The 21,980-nt window shown below is 50.0% G+C and overlaps 1 protein-coding gene across 1 annotated transcript in view; it reads right to left on the bottom strand.

Annotated features, from left to right (window-relative positions):
- The window catches only part of DYSF (dysferlin), a 275,139-nt gene that overhangs the window by 198,919 nt on the left and 54,240 nt on the right, over positions 1-21,980 (bottom strand). Inside the window, exons 5-15 of the mRNA XM_034772554.1 lie at positions 18,698-18,812; positions 12,830-13,017; positions 12,335-12,463; positions 10,310-10,372; positions 7,950-8,000; positions 7,794-7,824; positions 6,289-6,404; positions 2,598-2,724; positions 1,701-1,804; positions 169-237; positions 23-66 (exon numbers count right to left, since the gene is read on the bottom strand). Of these exons, the coding sequence (XP_034628445.1) occupies positions 23-66; positions 169-237; positions 1,701-1,804; positions 2,598-2,724; positions 6,289-6,404; positions 7,794-7,824; positions 7,950-8,000; positions 10,310-10,372; positions 12,335-12,463; positions 12,830-13,017; positions 18,698-18,812 (1,037 nt within the window). The remainder of the gene's footprint in view (positions 1-22; positions 67-168; positions 238-1,700; positions 1,805-2,597; positions 2,725-6,288; positions 6,405-7,793; positions 7,825-7,949; positions 8,001-10,309; positions 10,373-12,334; positions 12,464-12,829; positions 13,018-18,697; positions 18,813-21,980) is intronic.

The raw sequence follows: 21,980 nt of genomic DNA on the forward strand, positions 1-21,980 counted from the left end.
TCTATCCCAACTTCAAACTCACCAATCCATGACCCGGATCCTCATTTTCTCACACATGGAAGGAAACTAGAGAAATAGGCACAAAAGGGACAATGCTCAGTGCAAACGGCTCAGGGGACAATGCTCGGAGCAAAGCGACCCAAGAGGCAGAGACCTGCCGTTGCTCACCATGGCTGGCACGGTGATGCGCTGGTTCCACTGGGGGTTGGCGTTCTTCTCCAGGATCTTAGAGCTGATCTGGCGAGAGAAGGGAACAATAAAAGGCAGCGTCAGGGCAGGGTTGGCTTACCCTTCTCTACGAGCCTATATAAGAAAAAGACCCAAAAATCTGGACTTTCCCTATAAAATTGGGACATCTGGTCACCCTAAATTTATCAGATGAAAATGAAGGGAGGAGGTGTCAGATCCATGGGACCAGAGAGGTCCTCTTGAACCAGTGATGGTCCATGGATCACGGCTTGGGAACTGAGAACATTTAAGAAATAATGATCATCCATCAATTTAAACCGGTTCCCAAGCTGTAGCCAAGCCCTGAGCTAGGAAATTATTTCTCGGTTATTTCCCCACCCCTCCCCCCAAACACACAAGGATCTAAATACTTGGATTGTCATTTTCAATACAACAGCACCACTAAGAGACTAGAGCAGAAATTACTCATACACAGCAAAGAACAGAAGACACCGTCTGTGCTTTCTCCAGAGAGGTGCGTCCCATGGCTAATCTGTTGCTACTCACAACCTAGCTTTGCCATCCTGTGTGTGTCCTGCTCTGCAAATAGTCCTGTGAGCAAAGGCAGCCAAGACTGGCTCCTTAGTTATGGGGTTTTATTTATTTGTGCATTGAGAGGGATCAGAGATTTTAATTAAAAAAAATGTCCATTGTAATTTTGTTACACCGACAAAGGGATAGTGGCCACAGGCCCAAGCACAGATGTGTATGAAAATCTGTCCATCTCTCTAGGTATTCTTAGTGCACCCTTCATCGTGGTATTTCAGCACAAGGGCAGAAAAGACCGATCAAAGGGGGGCATCACTAAGGCTGATGAGATGAAACTGCCAGAAGGGAAACTTGGATTGGGCATCAGGAACCACTTCCTAAGAGTGAGGATGGTTAGAACATGGAACTCAACTGGAGAAAGGTGTTCTAGGCGTCAGGGCAGCACTGACCAGGGTGGATGGAGGAGTTGACCTAACCCCGTAGATGTTCAGGCACCACGGAAATGAGCAGAGTACGAGTAATCAGACCGACAGATCTTCCCCATCTCTAGCTTTTGGGAGTAAAATACAGATGTGAGCAACGCCACTGCATGCCCACTGGAGGGCTGTGTCAGTTCAACAGGTCAAACTGCTGCAGGCCTCGCCCTGCAATTAAACTCTGCCCGGGCCTCATTCCTCTTTGCTTTTCTCCCAAGCAACAAACAAAGGCACCAGAGATGCCCTAGACAACCCATCCCCCCCCTCTCCTGACCTCCTTCACTTTCGTCCTCGAGAAAACGACGCCTATTTCAAACGTGGCCACCCGACTCCCACATTTCCATGCTCCAATTGACCCCTCGGTGACAGCTGGCTCACATCCAAACACTGTCCCATGCAATGAGGCTGGCGGCCCATTGATGGGGTTGCTAAGGGAACAGGAGTCCAGGAGACAGAGGCAGATTTCCTGCTCAGCCAGAGGACAGCCCATCAGTTTCCACCCCTCACCGTTCTGCCGGCAAAGCTGACTTCCACAAATGGATCGACCAGGTTCTTCTTGTTGCTCTCAAAGCCGAAGATCTGCTTGACGTTGTCGATGATGGCATCGTCCACTGGAAACAGAAGAGAACCCTCAACAATCCACGCTCGGGAGGCTGGAGCGCGTAAGGAGTCCGCTGACTGTGATGCAAACGGCCAGCCCAGAATGGCCCCGGGCTGCCGGGCCCTCGGCTTCAGAGCACACGGAGGAGCCTGAACTCTCCGCTTAGAACCTGAGTCTGAACTTTTCCATCTCCGTGGCCCAGTCTTTACTGATCAGCCCTCCAGTGAGTACCAGTTATGTGGTAGTGACAGATGTGACCACTGTGGGGCTGAGACCACTATGGGATTTTACTTCCACTGAAAGGCAATGAGTTCCAGGCCCTGGTGGAAGAAGAGGTGGAAGCCTCTTTAACCAGCCTCTTTAACCAGCCCCCAAGCCTTGTCCCAGTAACAATCCTGTCCCTGTACTAAATTACTTTTACAGAACTGGAGCCGTAAAAGTCCATCTGCCCTGCAGGGCGAATACCGCTGAGTGACACCAGGGTAGAACATCAAAGGGCAGATCCTCAGCTGGTGTAAATCAGCAAAACTCCATTGACTCTAGTGGTGCTGCACCAATCTACACCAGCTGGGGGTTTGGCCCGTTGTCTACCCATGGCGCTCTGCTGATTCTCATGCACGGGAGAGCTGGTCTAAGGCGTTAAAGAGTCCGGTGTCAGAGTGAGATGCACGGAACGGAAATCCAGAACACAGATGGACTATATCCCTTCACCCTTGGGCTGCAACATGTTACTGCTGCTGGGTCATTTCCAAGGCGACAAGCATGGGTCAGCTGCAATTAGACGCCGCAGCGGAAATACATACTCTGGGGCAAGTCTTCAGCTCTGTAAATTTTCAGGCAGAAGTGAGCCCCCCTCAGCGTGACCCCAGTTGGGCGCAGAAGATTCCCCTCAATATCTTCCTTCTCTTCAGCGACTTCTTTCTTCTCCAGCTGTGAGACAAACAAACAAACTGTTACAAAAGGAGAGAAATGGGGCTGAAGCTTTCTGCAAAGCAGAGAAACAGCGTCCGCTAAGCAGAAACTAATGCATCTTACCCCCAAGGTGAGACCTCCTTTACCATAAACCAGCAACGGGCCCCGCCTGGAACCCTCAGACCCAAACCAGCCTTGAAAGTTTGGATTCAGATCCAAACTCCATGGATCAGGTCCATCTCTGCTGTAAAGCCACAGACACACAAAGACTGCAGGATCTGACCTAGAGGGTGGGACCTTTAAAGTGTTCAGCACTGGCCTAACTCTACTCTCATGAGGTCCTTGAGTGTTTTACCTCTGACTTCCGTGTGTTGGGTTTTGAGTTTGGTTCTGCTGGTAATGAGAGGTCAAATAATCAGGTTCAATCAGTACTTATTAATCATAGATTGTAATCAAAGATTAATACAGCACAATACAGAATACAGAAAGGAAGGTCATGTGACCAAACCGATCTGAAGAATGGAAAAGTGACTGCAGCTTGATTCACTCCCAGAAACTGTCCCCCTTTTATATTGTGCTTGGGACAAAGACACTTCCTTTCTCAAAGAAAATTCCTAACTGATCTACATGTAGAATCCCTTTCATGGTATCTCAGCTTATCTAATCAATATGCCAGAGAAATCTGTGATTAAGTCCTTATTATAGAAAACACCTGTAGCAATAAGTAATTCCTAATAAGCTAAAAGCATCTCTCACTGGCTCAAATTATCTCATCGATCACTGACGGTATTTGCAATAACAAATATCCCTCATCAATGACAAATGGTCCCTTCCTGGACATCTGGACACATTCTCTGTGGGTCTAGAGGCTTCGGGTACAAATATTACACACATTCCACCATTTGGTCACACACTAAATTCAGCCGAAATACATAGTCCCTAGAATCATAGCTACAGAAATTAGTATGGTAGATACAAAACACTTTGGTTCATGCACAAATGATCATGGGGTTGTATATACAAAGAATAATGGGAAGTTTGGTCCATTTGCTAACAAGTAGAAGCAGGCTAATTCTGAGTGTTTTAGGAGAACTCTTCCTTGCCGAGATGTAACAGCAATGGACAGGACTATTATAGGTGACCTGCAAGGGGTAAAATGGGATTTTGTTCCTTCGTAATATATAAAGGTGACCTGAATATTTTTCCCCGATTTGAGATTCAGGTTCTCTCTACCCTGGAAGACTCTATGGACAGCTGGAGAACTAGCTACGTAGATTCCAAGGACAGGAGGGACCACTGTGATCATCTAGTCTGACATCCTGTGCAACATAGGCCATAGGACTGCCCCCAAAATAATTTCTGCTTGAATTACAGAGAAATATCCAATCTTGATTTAAAAAGTGCAAGTGATGGGAAAGCCACCATGACCCTTGGTAAATTGTTGCAATAGTTCATTACCCTCATTGTTAAATTCATGAATTTATGGCATCAGAAAAGCCAAGGAAGTGAATTTTTGTTAATTGGGAGGGAGTGGCATTTTCATTCACACTGTTTATAACTCTTGGGCTTTGATTGTTCGCTTTGTTAAACCCCTATTAGGTCAGCCACTAAGGAGAAAAGCTCTCTGTCTGTATTACCACCACCACCACCACCCCAGCCCCTATCTTCAATTAAGGACTGAGAAATTTCCCAATCTACATTTGAGTCAACCAAGACGTTTTCCCAAAAAAGCAGGGATGTCTTAATTTGAAATTCCTAATACATCTAAGATACAAAACAAGCAGAAAGAAACACTTTCAGACTCTCTTTATAGAATCATAAAATCGTAGGACTGGAAGGGACCTCGAGAGGTCTTCCAGTCCAGTCCTCTGCACTCAAGGCAGGACTGAGTATTATCTAGACCATCCCTGACAGGTGTTTGTCTGCTCTTAAACATCTCCAATGATGGAGATTCCACAACCTCCCTAGGCAATTTATTCCAGTGCTTAACTACCATGACATTAGGAAGTTTTTCCTAATTTTTCCTAATGTCCAACCTAAACCACCTTTGCTGCAATTTAACCCCATTGCTTCTTGTCCTACCCTCAGAGGTTAAAGAAAACAATTTTTCTCCCTTTTCCTTGTAACAACCTTTTAAGTACTTAAAAACTGTTAGGTCCCACTTCAGTCTTCTCCTCCACACTAAACAAATCCAATTTTTTCAATCTTCCCTCATAGGTCATGTTTTCTAGACCTTTCATCATTTTTGTTGCTCTTCTCTGGACTTTCTCCAATTTGTCCACATCTTCCCTGATGTGTGGCGCCCAGAACTGGACACAATACTCCAGTTGAGACCTAATCAGCGTGGAGTAGAGCAGAATAATTACTTCTCATGTCTTGCTTACAACATTCCTTCATCCAGAATGATGTGTTACACTGTTGACTCATATTTAGCTTGTGATCCCCCAGACTCTTTTCCTTCTTAGGCAGTCATTTCTCATTTTGTGTGTGTGCAACTGATTGTTCCTTCCTAAGTGGAGTACTTTGCAATTGTCCTTATTGAATTTCATCCTATTTATTTCAGACCATTTCTCCAGTTCGTCCAGATCATTTTGAATTTTAATCCTATCCTCCAAAGCACTTGCAACCCCTCCCACCTTGGTATCGTCTGCAAACTATTTGAGTGTACTCTCTATGCCATTATCTAAATCATTAATGAATATATTGAACAGAACTGGACCCAGAACTGATCCCTGCGGGACCCCACTCCATATGCCCTTCCAGCTTCATTGTGAACCACTGATAACTACTCTCTGGGAACAGTTTTCCAACCAGTTATGCACCCATCTTATAATAGCTCCATCTAGGTTGTATTTCCCTAGTTTGTTTATGAGAAGGTCATGTGGGACAGTATCAAAAGTCGTACTAAAGTCAAAATATACCACGTCTACCGCTTTCCCCCATCCACAAGGAATGTTACCCTGTCAAAGAAAGCTTTTAGTTTGGTCTGACACAATTTGTTCTAGACAAATCCATGCTGACTGTCACTTATCACCTTATTATCTTCTAAGTGTTTGCAAACTGATTGCTTCATTATTTGCTCCATTATCTTTCCGGGTACTGAAGTTAAGCTGACTGGTCTGTAATTCCCCAGGTTGTCCTTATTCCCGTTTTTATAGACTGGCACTATATTTGCCCCTTTCCAGTCATCTTGCCCTCTTCCATGACTTTTCAAAGATAGTCGCTAATGGCTCAGATATGACCTCAGTCAGCTCCTTGAGAATTATACATGCTAAAGAAGCAAGAACAGGCCCCAAACCAATATTTTCCTTTATAGGCACCATGCAGGAGAGGGTTCTCCTTCCTCTGAAGCATCATGTATAGGTCACTGCCACAGGCAGGTGATTGGTTTAAGTGGACCAATGATCTGTTGGAGTTCTTATGACACAATCATTGTCAACACATCCCCTCAGATTTCTTCCCGTTATCATTCTAGCACAATCTCATTCAAGCCAACCCTTCATATCTTGTTCAGGCAGCAAGACAAGACAGGGGGCCCCTCAAGTAGCTCTCCTTCTCCAGTGGCAGCAAAATGGTACTTACGGGAGCTTCGTCGCCAGGTCCCAGCACAAACAGGCTGACTTTCACGTAACCTTTGGCCCCAGCAGAAAAGTCTTCTGAGTCAGAAAGGAGCAGCCATTTCCTGAGCAAGGCGTGCTCTAAAGAGAGAAACCGGGTTTCTGGTTTATTCCTGTCTGCCTCATAGGATGGAAAGATTTTGTAGCATCAGAATAAGGGATGGGGGAAAGCATTTCACAGTACTGTCAACCTGAAGCATTTAAAAATCACGAGCCAGCTCTAAAAATGTCATGAAATTGGCTCTAAAGTCATGAGAGTTTTAAAAATAATAAATGTTGAGTTCTTTTTATTTGCCTGCTGGTTTTTGAGCCCATAGGGTGTGTGTCATCAAGCTTTTCTTTGCAACTGTGAGGGCAAGAAACTGACTTATTTTTCTAGTGAAAGATGAGATGCTCACGTAATCACATGACTCCAGGAGCTGGAGCTTAAGAAAACCACCAAACAGCATGAGACGCGATAAAATTGCAGGAATTGAGGACATTGAGTTCACCTAAACTAAGAACAAGACTTTAATCTTCCTCCAACACATCTGAACTTTTGCATCTGGAAAAAGTTGGGTTGGACGTTTTGTTTGTTTCTCACCCCTTCTGGTTTCCAATGGACAGGGATGGAAAGGGTTAAATGGAATTGAGAAAGGCTGGCTTCTCATTGCATTTCCTACATAGATAAAGCAAGCTGCAATGTGACATTCTAATGTCTTTCGCCATATCTAGGCACTCTGTCAGTCCTTCTTTCTCTCTCTGCAGGACAGCCACCCCAGTCCTTCTAGCTATAATACAGCCACACTCTTTCCAGCAGGAACCCCCACCACCGCTGCCTCTCTGCTAGACCATCCTCACCAGCAGAGCATCCCTCACTCTCCATGGCCCTCTCACTGCTCCCCTGGGTCCAGCTCTCCAGTGTGGAGACATCAGTGGGATAAACCCCACAGCTCCCCTGACTCTCTCTGACCCTCAGCTTCAGCAGGAAACTCCCTCTGCTGACCCTCCTGCCTTCCGTCCTCTCCAGCTCAGGGAGGTCAGCCAGCAAACCCCACTTGACTTGTTGCTCTCCTGCCTTCAGCCTTCCCCCAGGAACCACCTACAACTTCCTTCAGGGACCTTCCACAGTCTCCTGGTCTCTGGCATCTCTCACCTCCCCCTTTTCCTGACTGTCAGGCAGCCCTGATTCACAGTATCTCCTACATCTAGGGCCCAGGTGCCCTCTTTTAAACCCAACTGGGGTCAGCGGACAAGTCACAGGTGCATGGGTCTCTTCCCTCTTAAAGGGACAGCGTCACCCTGTGACGTGTATATATAACTGTATGTGTTTGTGTGCTTACATATAAATATACATGTGTGCACACATGCAGACCCCTGCATTTGGCCCATAGAAAGTTGTTGCAAAGAAATGTCCCTATGTTGTCCACATTTGATTTCTTAATTTCAAATCTCTAATGGTCCAAAAATCCCCGTAATTGTTTAACTCACTTGGTTCTGCATAAACTGTCCCGACATCCAGCTATAAAATAAAATGAAAAACAAAATCAAATGCTTAGCCATTGGCTGCACAGAGAAGAGGCCAAAATGATTACAAATATCGAGAGAGAGAGAGAGAGAGAGAGAGATGAAATCACAAATCGTTACCCGAAATTCCCCAATCACAGAGTCTGTCCGGAGAGACCGGGAATCAACAACCTGGAGGGGGGGGGGAGAGGAAAGATGCGAAAATGTAAATCCAGCATTTAAGAAAAACCTCACAACCATCCATGCTAAATCATTAGCATTCTCAGCGCACTCAGCTCAGTGGTTTGGAAAGCAGGCCAAAACTTGTCACATTTCATCGCAATTCTTTTCTCCTTTCAAATTTAACAAGAAATCAGGGAAATACGTTTTGCAAAAATATCAGGATCATTCCCACCCCCTTCTTTGACCCGCTCTAGCAGTTTGTGTTTAACCTCACTCGGGGCCTGGTACGGAGCCCCTTGAAGTGAAGGAGCACGTACCATTGAGTTCAGTGTGTTTCAGGTCAGATGTGATGTTGGCAGGCCAAGTACCAGCTTATGCCAAGGTCCCTAGGCCTCTGAAAACTGACCAGTGCATGGCTGGGAACCAGTCTGACTCACCTGTGTGTTAGGGTTGTTAAATAGGTATTAGATTTCTAGAGATGTGTTTAGTGTTTGGACTTTATGAAAGGCTTGTAAATTGCTGCCTACATTAATCTCCCTATTACCAGCTGCATCCTGTTTTATAAGGTCATATTTAAGTATTTGCTCTGTAACTATAAAGGTATTTGCTATGACTAAGGCTAAGATTTTGTCACGGTTATTTTTAGTAAAATGCAGGGACAGGTCGCGGGCAATAAACAAAAATTCACGGAAGCCGCGACCTGTCCCTGACTTTTACTCAAAATACCCTGGGGAGGGAGGGGGGACAAACAGAGCGCTACCGGGGCTTGCAGCTGCTCCAGCCCTGCCGCTGCTTCTGCGGCAGGGGCTGACTACTGCTGCTCCGGCCCAGGGGGGCTGACCCAACCCCAACTGCTGCTCCGGTGGGCCAGGGACTGCTGCTCTGGCGGCCCCAGGGCTGGCCGCCACGCAGAGCTTCCGGCAGCCCTGGCCAAGAAGAAATCACGAAGGTCCTGGAAAGTCATCCATGACCTCCATCTCAGAATCATAGCCTTAGTTATGACACTGGGGAAAAACCCACTCAGTAGAGAGGCATTACCAAGGGTGAAATACTGGTTTACCACCAGAGGCGTCATCTCCTGCCCAACAAAAGAAGGCCCATGGACACCAGACAAGCCATTGTGGAACATCAGGAGACAAACGACTTTGCTGATTGCTCCCCACACACCTATGAAGAGGAGACCTGCACAAATGCTCGTCCCATCAGTTTGAACTCTGGGGGAAGGGAATAAAAACACCTGACCAGAAGGAACTTTATCACTATGCTGCTGACCTGTGAGGGGAAAAGACTTTTGAGCATAAGCAAGAGATCTCCAGTTGGTTAGCCCAGGTTAGCCCTAAAGAACATACAGAACTTGCTTATTATAACAGCTTCTAAAAGGCAATAGAAGCTAAGACTGTAACTCATTTGTATGTATGTTCACCTGTTTTAACCTTGTAAATAACTCTCATTTCTTTTCTTAGTTCATAAAACTTTAGTTAGTTTATTATAGGACTGGCTACAAACCTGGTCTATGGTGTAGGTTCGAAGGTGCAATTGACCTGAGGTAAGTAACTGGCCCTTTGGGACTGGGAGTAACCTGAATAGTGTTGGGGTATTTGATGCAAGGAACCATCTACCACAAAAGCAGGTTTGCCTGGCTGGGGTGCCCAAAGGGACTGTCTGTGACTCCGTGGTTACCCTGCTATGGTGCTTGAGAGCTTGGTACTTGGTTGGTGAAATCTAACTGCATAACACACATCCAGTTCGGGATTCGTGCCCTGGTTTGTGCCAGTCCGCCCTGAGGTTGGCACTCACAGTCGTGAGCAACTCCAGACAGCTTGATGGCAGGGTCTGGTACTTTCGATGCCAAAGGCCCCAGGTCTGATCCCTGCCCATGCCCGTGCTGTCTGTATACACATGGGCCACCCCAGCAAGTGAGTGCAGAGCTGGGACGAGTGGATTGTTTCCTATGAGACAACTCTGGCTTTAGTGGCTTTGCATCCCTCACATCAGGGTGAGGTTAAACATATCCCAGCAGAGCCTTCATCTCCAGTACAGAGATGCCACCCTGAAAGACAACAGATCCCAGCATGCAATGCTCCATTCAGATCAGAGCTGCCAGCCAGCCCCTGCAGCCTCTCCAATCATACCAGTGATAAGGGGGGCTGCAAATTGCTTAGCATTGTCCCAGCTAGATACGACTCCCAAGCGAGTGGCCGCACATGGTCCTTACCTGGGTCAAAGTTTGGAGGTCCAGCCCAGCATTATTCCAAGGAACCATAGGGCTACCATGGAGCATGGAAGAGGAGTTTGGCAGTTTTGTCTCGAGAACTTACCGTGATGAATATGGGCTCATCAAACAGCTCAGCCGGAGATTCAAAGACATTGAAGAAAAAGATCTGTTAAAAAATACAGATGAGACAAAGATCTGAAACGCGTCCAAAATACGCACAAGGGGCCAGCAAAAACCGGTGGCCTGGCAGAGGTTGGCCCTGACGTAAGTTGATTCAATCGCAGTGCAATCCTTAAAGATGCTTTACACTAGCTGCTGGAATTCAATATTTTTCCACTTCTCATCCGAGGATCTCAGAGCACTTTGCAAACATCAACTAATTAAGCAGGGCAGCAAACCATCTCTGGTGTAGGCAGGTAAACTGAGGCCCAAAGAGGGGCAATGACTTGCCCAAGGTCACACAGCAGTGCAGAGGTCAATGAGTCTAGACTCATGGTCACCGGCTGAGGATCCGCCCCAGGATGTCTGTAGCAGAGCCAGGAAGCAAATGCTGACGGCCTGATTCTTAGGGCTTTGGTCCAGCCTCTGGACCCACCCCCTCAGCAGCGAGAGCGGGCCGCTGAGCCGGTTTCCATGTATGCTGCTGTCGCGTCAAGCAGGAAAGGCTGCCGTTACTCAGACTAACAGAACTAATGATGAAGCAAACGAGGCAGCGGAGCTGGGTGAAAGTGGGCCTCAGCGTTCTCACGTGCAGATGGGGATGAGCACTAAAGATAGGTCCACACTTACAGCGGGTACCTGTAGCTACACACCACAGTGAAAGGCCGGTTGTGTCCACGCTACCGCGTGCAGCGGGAAAGGCTCGGGCCGGGGACAGGCAGGGGGAGAAGGCTCCGGAAGTGGGACAGTCAGTGGGAAAGGCTCGGGCAGTGGGACAGGCAGCGGGAAAAGCCTCGGGCCGGGGACAGGCAGTGGGAGAAGGCTCCGGCAGTGGGACAGGCAGTGGGGAAAGGCTCCAGCAGTGGGACAGGCAGCGGGGAAAGGCTCTGGCAGGGGACAGGCAGCGGGGAAAGGCTCCGNAGTGGGACAGGCAGCGGGGAAAGGCTCTGGCAGGGGACAGGCAGCGGGGAAAGGCTCCGGCAGTGGCACTGCTAACAAGAACGGCACTGCTTGGGGGTGTAGTGAGCTGTGTCTATACCCGGGCACTCAGGTGTGCAGGGCGCTGTACTCTACTGGTCTAAGCTGTGCCTCACCACCCACACGGCTATTTACACCCGCGCTCGCCGGGCAGGCGTTGCCTGTACTCTCCAGGCTGCCATAAGTGCAGACCTAAAAGTGACTTCTTGGCAGGGGGGAAGAGGCAGCGCGACCTAGTGGGTAGGGCACTGGATCAGGACCTGAGGGACCTAGGTGCTGCCCCCAGCTCTGCTATTCTCCTGCTGTGCACTTCTCCGAGCCCCTCTTTCCCCTCCTAGGCTTTGTCTTTCTTTTATATTTAGACCCTAAGCTCTTTGCAGCAGCGTCACAGCCAGCTGAGGCAGGAGACGATGCAAGCTGCAGCCGGGGCTGGCTAGTGTGGGAACAGGCCCAGGCTGGAGCAAGGACAGGGACAGTCTGTTCAAACTACCGGCAATGAAAATCCCCCTGGCCAGATAGTGAGAGACTGCGTCCCTGGGTGGGTTCTCGCCTGTAGATTGGCTGAACCCTGGTTGAATGGCATGGGCCCGAGCCCAAGGCCTGCAGGTAATGGCCTCTGATGACTCAGCACGCTCTGGCTCAGGGATAATCCTCAGGCTGACCCCGGCTCAGCTCGGAGCGATCACAGGCAGGGACCATCACACTGTGTGGGTGCCCAGTGCCGAGCACAGGGGGGCCCTGATCTCGGCTGGCGCCTCTACATGTTACTGTAATAAGAAGGTGAGAATCGTTTCCTGGCTCTCTCCGGGCACTGGCCGTCCCTGGAGGAGCGCGTGGGCGTGTTTCTGTGCACCTGTCTGCCATGCAAACGGCAAGTGACTAACGTGCTAGGAGAATGTTCTCAGCTGCTCCATCACACGATCCCTTTCGGGGGCCCTACAGGATCAAGGAAGCCTAGAAGGAGGTTAAACCGAACAACAGCCGGACTCACCTCGTCGAAGAACGGGCCATTCCCTTTGCGGATCCTAGTTCTTTTCGTCTGTCCGGCAACCGTCACTTTCACCACCGATTTGATGTTGACACCGGGAAGCTGCCTGCCCTCTATGACTCGCACCCTGATCTAAAGGCAGGTGGAGGAGGAGAAAAGGGCAACGGCCCATCAGATGCTGGGGAACGCTCAGCTTTCAGCTACACCAGCCCAGCGCACTGGGGTTGCACCCACAGTGGCAGACGGGAGCTCCTGGGACACATCTGCAAGCGCTCCGTCACAACTAGTCGTTAACGGAGAAGATGCGGCCCTGAGCTGCAGCGCTCGGCTCCAGCTCCCAGCTCCCGCAGGATTCCCGGGTGCACTGCGGAGCAATGAAGAACCCAGTCTGGTCCCGCACCAGAGAAGGTTTCACTCCTAAGATGTTGCAGTCAATGGGATGGTAAAGGAGGAGCAGCTCGGAGAGGCGAACGTCACACACCCATTGATGCTGCTCACCTGGAAGTCCTGCGGTTTGTTGGACAGCAGCTTTTTCGGGGCGCTTTTCCTCCTCTTAATCCCATGGACGTGGTGTGAAGGAGGCTTCCGGGGGAGCGTGGGCTGCTCCGACCCAGAGGGCCCTGTGGAAGGCTCCGTCTCATCCCCTGTCACTATCTGGTCTTCGGTGTCTTCCTCCCCGGCTGTATCTGGAAGGCATGGGGGTACAGCTAGGTCAGGGAGGACACGGAGAATTGGAACTGAGCCAAGAGATCAGAGATGAACCCACAGAAACAGGCCGGGGCAGTTCGTCAGCGTTAGCTTTGCACAGGAGAAGGGCCCAAGCAGCAAAGGTCAAGCAGCCCAGATTTGTCCCCAATATCCAGACCTCAGGTTGGGTTCACACCACATGACCCCCCTGTGCCGGGCTAGGCCCCGGAATCAGTCCCAGCTCGACAGGATGCACACAGCTCCCCGAGCAGCCATCACCACGTCCTACGGCAGGGGTTGTCACAACACGTTTTGGTGGCCACCAATTCTTGCTGGTGGCCGCTCTGACAAACCCGTCTCTCTGTCCCTGTCTCCCGTGGCCCGGGGAAGGTGGGTTGGGAATTCACTGGCCGCCTGTGGAGTCCCAGGCTCCCCGTCCCCTGGCCGGGTGGTAGAGCTACCCAGGGGAGCGCCTTGGGAACCGAACACCTCAGCGCCTCCAGCACCACACACACCAGCTCCACATGTCCCCAGAGGCGCTGCCCGGTGCGAGGTGCTGACCCCTGCTGGCGACACCAGTGCAAACACCAAGGTGGTGCGCATCTCACTGCCCTTGGGCACAGCTATTCAGGAGTAACAGGAGGGAGGGGCTGTTGCTTCCCCCGCTGCCCCCCATCTCCGTCCATGCTTTGGAGGATGTCAGGGCCGCAAAAACATCCGCTGGCAGCCCCATTCGAGGCATGCTGTCCTAGGGGCCTAGGGTGAAAATACTCCACAACTTCTGCTACTCTTCCCTAAGCCTGGTATCTGGGAGCACGTGCACCCCTAGCAGGCACAGGTGCTGACTTTCATTTTTCCGGGTGTTTGCTCCACCCCCATGCGCCCTGAGGTCCGGCCCCTACTCACCCCTTCCCCCAAGGCCTCACCCTTGCTCCACCTCTTCCCACCCCCCCGCCCCCTCTCCCGAGGTCCCGCTCTTGCTCCGCCTCTTCCTGCCCCCACTCCGCCCACTTTCCCCAGCGCCTCCCGCCCGCTGCCGAACAGCTGATCGGTGAGTGGCTGATGGGTGCTGAGCACCCACTATTTTTTTCTGTGGGTTCTCCAGTCCCGGAGCACCCACCGAGTCGGCGCCTATGCTAGCAGGGATGTTTCTCTTACTTACTAGACCGGGGGCGAGAGGTGAGGGGGAAGCATTCCCTAGGATCCATCTTAAAACAAGAGCCTGGAAAGTCAATTTCTCAGAGCAGCTACACCTTTAGCTCCCAAGCTCAGGGTGCACAAAGCACACACTCAGATCTCTGCAAGAGCTGACACCCAGCACAGCATCATCTGTTGGTTATGATACGCGTGACCCACACTAGAGAAGTGCACCGATTTCTGTCCTCCACTTGGGGTTAATCTCTTAGAATTGTAGACTCACAGAATACCAGGGTTGGAAGGGACCTCAGGAGGTCATCGAGTCCAACCCCCTGCTCAAAGCAGGACCAACCCCCAACTAAATCATCCCAGCCAGGGCTTTGTCAAGCCGGGCCTTAAAAACCTCTAAGGAAGGAGATTCCACCACCTCCCTAGGGAACCCATTCCAGTGCTTCACCACCCTCCTAGTGAAATAGTGTTTCCTGATATCCAACCTAGACCTTCCCCACTACAACTTGAGACCATTGCTCCTTGTTCTGTCATCTGCCACCACTGAGAACAGTCTAGATCCATCCTCTTTGGAACCCCCCTTCAGGTAGTTGAAAGCAGCTATCAAATCCCCCCTCACTCTTCTCTTCTGCAGACTAAACAATCCCAGTTCCCTCAGCCTCTCCTCGTAACTCATGTGCTCCAGCCCCCTAATGATTTTCGTTGCCCTCCGCTGGACTCTTTCCAATTTTTCCACATCCTTCTTAAAGGGCTTGGCAGCCTGCTGTAGAGATGGGTGAAACTTTTTAGCCAAAGCTGCTTTTTTGGGTGGAAAAAATGCAGATTTGGTGACAAAACATTTTGCCCATTCGCGTCAATTTTGCTGAATTGTTCGGTCTGGGTGGGGGATGGGGAAGAATCTGGAAAAAAACAAAGTTGATTTTTTTTTGGTGGTGGTTTGAAGTGACTTTTGGTGTCACCATTTCCTTGATTTTTAACAAACCCCAAAACATTTTAAAATGGTGAAAATCGAAACAAAGCCGTTCAATTTTGTCAACACAAAATGGTTCATTTGACCCCAAATGAAATTTTTTCCACCATTTGATTCGCTCAAAATGTAAATAGTTTTCCGCTTTGGTCCCAACCTAAAGGCCAGCGAATTAAGACATCTCTTATTCACCCAGCTCTAGTCGGCTGCTGCTTCAAGCTAATGGGGGAAGTCCCACGCTAGAGGCTGACGCGTTTAGCGCAGCCGGTCCCAGGTTCAAACCCCCTCTCCCAGCACAAGCAGGGTTGGTTGTAAGCATGGCGGCAGGGGTGCCGGAACGGGGAGGGCTAGAGCCCCATCACTTTTTACCGGGTGGAGGGGGCAGAGAGGAGCAAGCGGGGGGCGGGGCCTCAGGGGAAGAGGTGGGGCGGGGGTGGGGCCTCGGGGAGAAGAGATGCCAGTGGCCACCCTGCACTTTTAGGGCGCTTCCATCACCCCTGTGTGGCACCAGCTACGTCCCATTAGCTGGGGGCAGTGGCACGCTCATCAACCTCTTGAAAGTGACGGAAACACACACACCCCTGCTGTGGGTCACCCCCCACACACACACACAAAACCGGCAAAGCCCCAGAGGCTAGAAGCCGCATTTTGGATGAAGCTGCTGCCATGCGAAATTCAACTCCCCGGCCAGCCTGCGAGGGGGAATGATACTGGATAGGCGGTTCATCACCACCATGATGACGGGTGGGGAACTCACTGTCCCTGGACTGAGAACGTTCTCTGTTGATTTTGCAGGACTGGGGCAAGAAGGCCCTCAATTACCCAGTGCCCTGGGGAAAACACCGACAAGAAGTGGCCAGAGGGGTGCCGGCAGGGCCGGATCAACGCCCATTAATCAACGCAGATTTGCATGCGAACAGAGAGAAGTTTGCTTGCTTGAGCTGGTGGCGTTGGGACCTGGCGCGTGGAGTTGTAGCCCCATTCGGGGCGGCCCAGCCAGCCCACTGCCCTGACGGAGAAGCAGCTGGCCCACATTTCAGCGAGTGGCGCTGCACGCCGGCCCACAGGGTCACAGCACTACTCAGGTTTGGCCCGGCCCCTCTCCATCACAAGGAGCTGCAGGATGAGACGCTGGTCCCAGCATGGCCAGCCCGGCTGCAGTGAGTGTACAATGTGGCTCTTCGTTGTCATTCCTTAGAACGCAGGGGCCCAGAAGTGCATCGGTGCACCTGTGCTGCTGGAAGCTGGCTAGTGCAGGCCCAGCCTCAGAGTGTCACAGCTAAACGCAAGGTGAAACAGACGCTTTGGCATAAGTCGTTAGCACATTTCAAGGGACCGTTGGAGGTGAAGTGGCCTTTTAACACCCCTCCAATCATAGGGAGGAAAGGAGGGGGGCAGCAGCGGGGCGGGAGGGGTTGTTAGTGGGTTACAGGATGCTGTAATGAGCCATAAATCCACTGTCTCTGGTCAGTCCGTGATTTTGAGTGTCTAGCAGAGTAATGAATTTAAGCTCCCAGGCTCGTCTTTGGAAAGTTCCGGGCAGGTTTCCTTTGCGGATGAGGACTGAGAGGTCAGATACGGAGTGATCGCTTGGTGAAAAGTGTTCGCCCACGGGTGATGGGGTGTTTTTGTCTTTGATCATTTCCCTGGGTGAGTTCATTCGAGAGCGCAGTGATTGTCTGCTTTCAGCCACATAGTGGTTATTGGGCATGTAGTGCACTGGATGACATACAGCACGTGTTGTGATGGGCATCTGTAGGACCCATGGATCTCGAAAGCTGTGTTGTGGGGGGTGTTGATCAGTGTAACAGTGGAGATATGTCTGCAGGCTTTGCAAGGGTTGTTCTGGCAGGATCTGGTGCCGCTTTCAGCTGGTGCGCCTGGGGCTAATATCCGGGGGGGGTATTAACAGGAGTGTCCTATGTAAAACACAGGAGATCACTGTCCTGCTCTACTTGACACTGGTGAGGCCTCAGCTGGAGCCCTGTGTCCAGTTCTGGGGGCCACACTTGAGGAAAGATGAGGATAAATTAGAGAGTGACCAGAAGAGAGCAACACAAATGAGAAAAGGTTTCAAAAACCTGACCGACGATGAAAAGTTAAAAAAAAAACTGGCCATGCTCAGTCTTGAGAAAAGAAGATCTGGAGGATCTGAAAACCATTTTCATATATGTTAGAGGCTGGTATAAAGAGGACAGTGATCAATTGTTCTCCACATGCACTGAAGGTAGGACAAGAAGTCATGGGCTTCATCTGCATCAAGCGGGATTTAGGTTAGATATTAGGAAAAGCTTTCTAACGCTAAGGGTAGATAAAGCTCTGGAACAGGCATCCAAGGGAGGTGGTGGAATCCCCATCACTGGAGGTTTTGAAGAACAGGTTGGACAAACCCCTGTCAGGGATAGTCTGGGTTTACTGACTTCTTCAGGTCCCTTCTAGGCCAACCTGTCTATGATTCTATACAACTTTTGCAGAGTCTAATGAGGTCCAGATCCAGGCCCATCTCTCTGCTAAAAACTTCTGGGAATCCAAAGGTTGGTTGATCACATCGTGTTCACCGCCAGGGCTCAGCTCCCTAGCACTGTGCAAAGTAATGCGCATTGGGAAACATCATCCCAACTATACCTATAACATGATGGGGTCTGAATTAGCTGTTACCACTCAAGAGAGAGATCTTGGAGTCATGGTGGATAGTTCTCTGGAAACATCCACTCAATGTGCAGCGACAGTCAAAAAAGCAAACAGAATGCTGGGAATCATTAGGCAAGGGATAGATAAGACAGAAAATATCATATCACCCCTATATAAATCCCTGTTATGCCCACTTCTTGAATACTGCGTGCAGATGTGGTCGCCCCATATCAAAAAAGATATATTAGAATTGGAAAAGGCAACAAAAATGATTACGGGTATGGAACGGCTGCCGTATGAGGAGAGATTAATAAGACTGGGACTTTTCAGCTTGGAAAAGAGACGACTAAGGGGGGATATGACTGAGGTCTATAAAATCATGACTGGTGTGGAGAAAGTAAATAAGGAAGTGTCATAACACAAGAACGAGGGGCCACCAAATGAAATTAATAGGCAGCAGGTTTAAAACAAACAAAAGGAAGTATTTTTTCACACACCACAGTCAACTTGTGGAACTTCTTGCCAGAGGATATTGTGAAGGCCAAGACTATAACAGAGTTCAAAAAAGAGCTAGATAAGTTCATGGAGGATAGGTCCATGACTGGCTATTCGCTAGGATGGGCAGGGATGGTGTCCCTACCCTCTGTTTGCCAGAAGCTGGGAGTGGGTGACAGGGGATGGATCACTACCTGTTCTGTTCATTCTCTTTGAGGCACCTGGCACTGGCCACTGTCAGAAGACAGGATACTGGGCTAGATGGACCTTTGGTCTGACCTGGTCTGGCCGTTCTTATGCCTGCAGCAGACCTCAGGGTAATGCTAGCGTTAAAGTCCAGGATAATGGGTTCACTGTGCAGGCCACATAGCACAAACAACATACTTAGCAGAATGCAGCCAAGAAATGCGAGAAATGCACATGCAACAGTGTCTCTTTACCGGTGACGGTGTCGAGCTCAGCTGTGGATGGTGTTGGCTCCGGAGGGGTAGGCGGCGGGAACAGAGGAGCGGCCCCAGGTGGAGGAATGTAGGAAACCTGCAGGTTGAGGAAGGCCTGGAGAACAGAGAAGGATCATTATAAAAGGCTCATATGCCAACAGGACTGAGTAGGTCATTACAGAACAAGTGTCAGTGATCTGAAGTGCATTGTCCCCTTCTCACGTTCGCCAGGGATCATTCCAGCCTGAAAAAAATTGCAGACTTAAATTCATCACTGTCTTACCAGGTATTGCGCGTGCAACGCACCTACCCTGCAGTCCATCATCTCAAGGGCACACCTGCCAGGCTGTCCAGTGGCCCAGGTACATCCCGATAGGATGCACTTGCTGCGCAAATTAACATACTAGGATGCTGAGCCTGCAAATAATACCTTTATCTAGCACTCGTCATCAGTCGTTCTCGAAGCACGTTACACAGGAGGTCAGTTTAATCATCCCCATTTCACAGAGGGGAAACCGAGGCACAGAGAGAACATAAGAATGGCCATACTGGGTCAGACCAAAGGTCCATCGAGCCCAGTGTCCTGTCTACTGACAGTGGCCAATGCCAGGTGCCCCAGAGGGAGTGAACCTAACAGGTAATGATCAAGTGATCTCTCTCCTGCCATCCATCTCCACCATCTGACAAACAGAGGCTAGGGACACCATTCCTTACCCGTCCTGGCTAATAGCCATTAATGGACTTCACCACCATGAATTTATCCAGTTCTCTTTTAAACCCTGTTATAGTCCTGGCCTTCACAACCTCCTCAGGCAAGGAGTTCCACAGGCTGACTGTGCGCTGTGTGAAGAAGAACTTCCTTTTATTTGTTTTAAACCTGCTGCCCATTAATTTCATTTGGTGGCCCCTAGTTCTTATATTATGGGAACAAGTAAATACTTTTCCTTATTCACTTTCTCCACATCACTCATGATTTTATAGACCTCTATCATATCCCCCCTTAGTCTCCTCTTTTCCAAGCTGGAGAGGGGAAGTGACTTGCTCAACCTCACCCACTATGCCATGAACCGAAGCCACGCCTCTGGCATCCCAAGCCAGTACACTAGCCAAGGAGAGGACTCAAAAGTGAAAGGCTTAAAACGCTCCTACTGGCCTTCTTTTCTGAACTCATTATGGTGCGGGGAGTGAAAGCAACAGCTCTGTACTTGAAAGGGTTTCTGCCTTCTGTTCTCCTGAAAAATGATCATTTTTACTGCACAGAAAATTCCCCGTTCCGTCCTCACTAAATGGTACATCCCCACCCCATCCCGCTTCCCCCAGCCCGTCAAGCAATAACAGAGCACTGATGCCGGCTGCTTTTTAGAGAATTTGAAAATGGGCTTGTGATTAAATAATCGGCCACTAGAGGGCAGCTCTAGACTGTTTAGTGTCTCTAAAGCCAAAGACTGGAGAAACTTCCTCGACAATGGAAAAGGAAGTAGGGCTGGAGGGACACAGGTGGACAAGGACTGGGAGCTAGTGGTGCATAGTGTCGAGGGACCAGAAACATGGGTTCTATTCCCAGTGCTTCCAGTGACTGCTATGGTACATTGGGCAGCTCTGCGTCTCTGTACTGTAGTCTCCTCATCTGTAAAATGGGGATAAGGCTGCCAACCTCCAAGAGTTTTTGAGAAGGCTTCTTAAAGTGCTCAGGCCTCCTTCGATGAGAAAGGCAAAGGCCCTATCCCTGGATCTGAACACACGTCATGGGCAAGGTTAGCTGTCAAAAAGGAGCCACTGTTATTTATTCATTCACAGATTTTTTTCATAGATTCCAAGGCCAGAGTGGACCACAGTGATCATCTGGGCTGACCTCCTGCATCACACAGACCCTACGACTGTCCCAAAATAACTCCTAGCGCAGAAACACACCCACTTGTGCGTTCAAAATTGTCTGCGCTGGAGAGCCCACCATAACCCTGGGGGAACTGTTCCACTCATTAATTACTCTCACTGTTAAAAAGTTACACCTCATTTCCTGTCTGAATTTGTCTAGCTTCAACTTCCAGCCGTTGGATCATTTTATACCTTACTGAAGAGCCCATGATTAAATATCTGTTCCCTAGATAGGTACTTATAGTCTGTAATCAAGTCACCCCTTAACCTTCTCTTTGTTAAGCTAAATAGATGGAGCTCCTTGAGTCTGTCGCTATCAGGCAGCTTTTCTAATCCTTTAATCATTCTCGTGGCTCTTCTCTGAACCCTCTGCAATTTATCAACAACCTTCTTGAACTGTGGGCACCAGAACTGGACACGGTGCTCCAGAAGCAGCCGCACCAATGATAAATACACAGGTAAAATAACTTCTCCGCTCCTCCTGGAGAATCCCGTTTATGCATCTAAAGATCTCATTAGCCCTTCTGGCCACAGCATCACACTGGGAGCTCACGTTCAGCTGATTATCCACCAGGACCCCAAATCTTTTTCAGAGTCACGGCTTCCCAGGATAGAGTCCCCCCGTCCTCTAAGTGAGGCCTACATCCTTTGTTCCCAGATGTAGACATTTATCTTCCGCGATATTCAAACACGTATTGTTGGCTTGTACCCAGCTTATCAAGCAATCCAGATCACGCTGTATCGGTGACCTGTCTTCTTCATTATTTCCCACTCCCCCAATTTTTGTGTCTTCTGCAAACCTTACCCGGGATGATTCTATGTTTTCTTCCAGGTCACTGGTAAAAATGTCAAATAACACAGGCCTAGGAACTGATCCCTGCTGGACCCCCCTGGAAACGCACCCGCTTCATGAGTATTCCCCATTTACAGTTACATTTTGAGACCGATCAGTTAGACTCAGACTTTAAGGCCAGAGGGGACCGTCATGATCATCTAGTCTGACCTCCTGCACAGGGCAGGCCACAGAACCTCACCCACCCACTCCTGTAACAGGCCCCTGACCTCCGGCTGAGTCAGGGACGCCGGAATGGGAGGGGAACAGGGGGCCATGGCCCTCTCACTTTTCGCCACGGGCCCTGCCTCTCCTCTTTCCCCCAAGACTCCACCCCCTGGCCAGGCCGGCAGCTGGAGCCCGGGGCGGCAGCTCTGGGGAGCCACGGATCCTTCACCTGCCTTTGGCAGGGGCCCCGGGGGGGCAGGGACACAGGCTGGGGGCTGCTCTCGGGCTCCCCCACCCCAGGCAGGCAGAGGATCCGTGGCTGTCCAGAGCTGCCTCAGTTTCCCGGCCAGGCTCCAGCTGCCAGCCTGGCCAGGGGAATGAGGAGAGGTGGGCAGGACCATGGAGGGG

Source organism: Trachemys scripta, chromosome 5 (genome assembly GCF_013100865.1).
Source record: "Trachemys scripta elegans isolate TJP31775 chromosome 5, CAS_Tse_1.0, whole genome shotgun sequence".
In the NCBI taxonomy this organism is placed as follows: Eukaryota; Metazoa; Chordata; order Testudines; family Emydidae; genus Trachemys; species Trachemys scripta.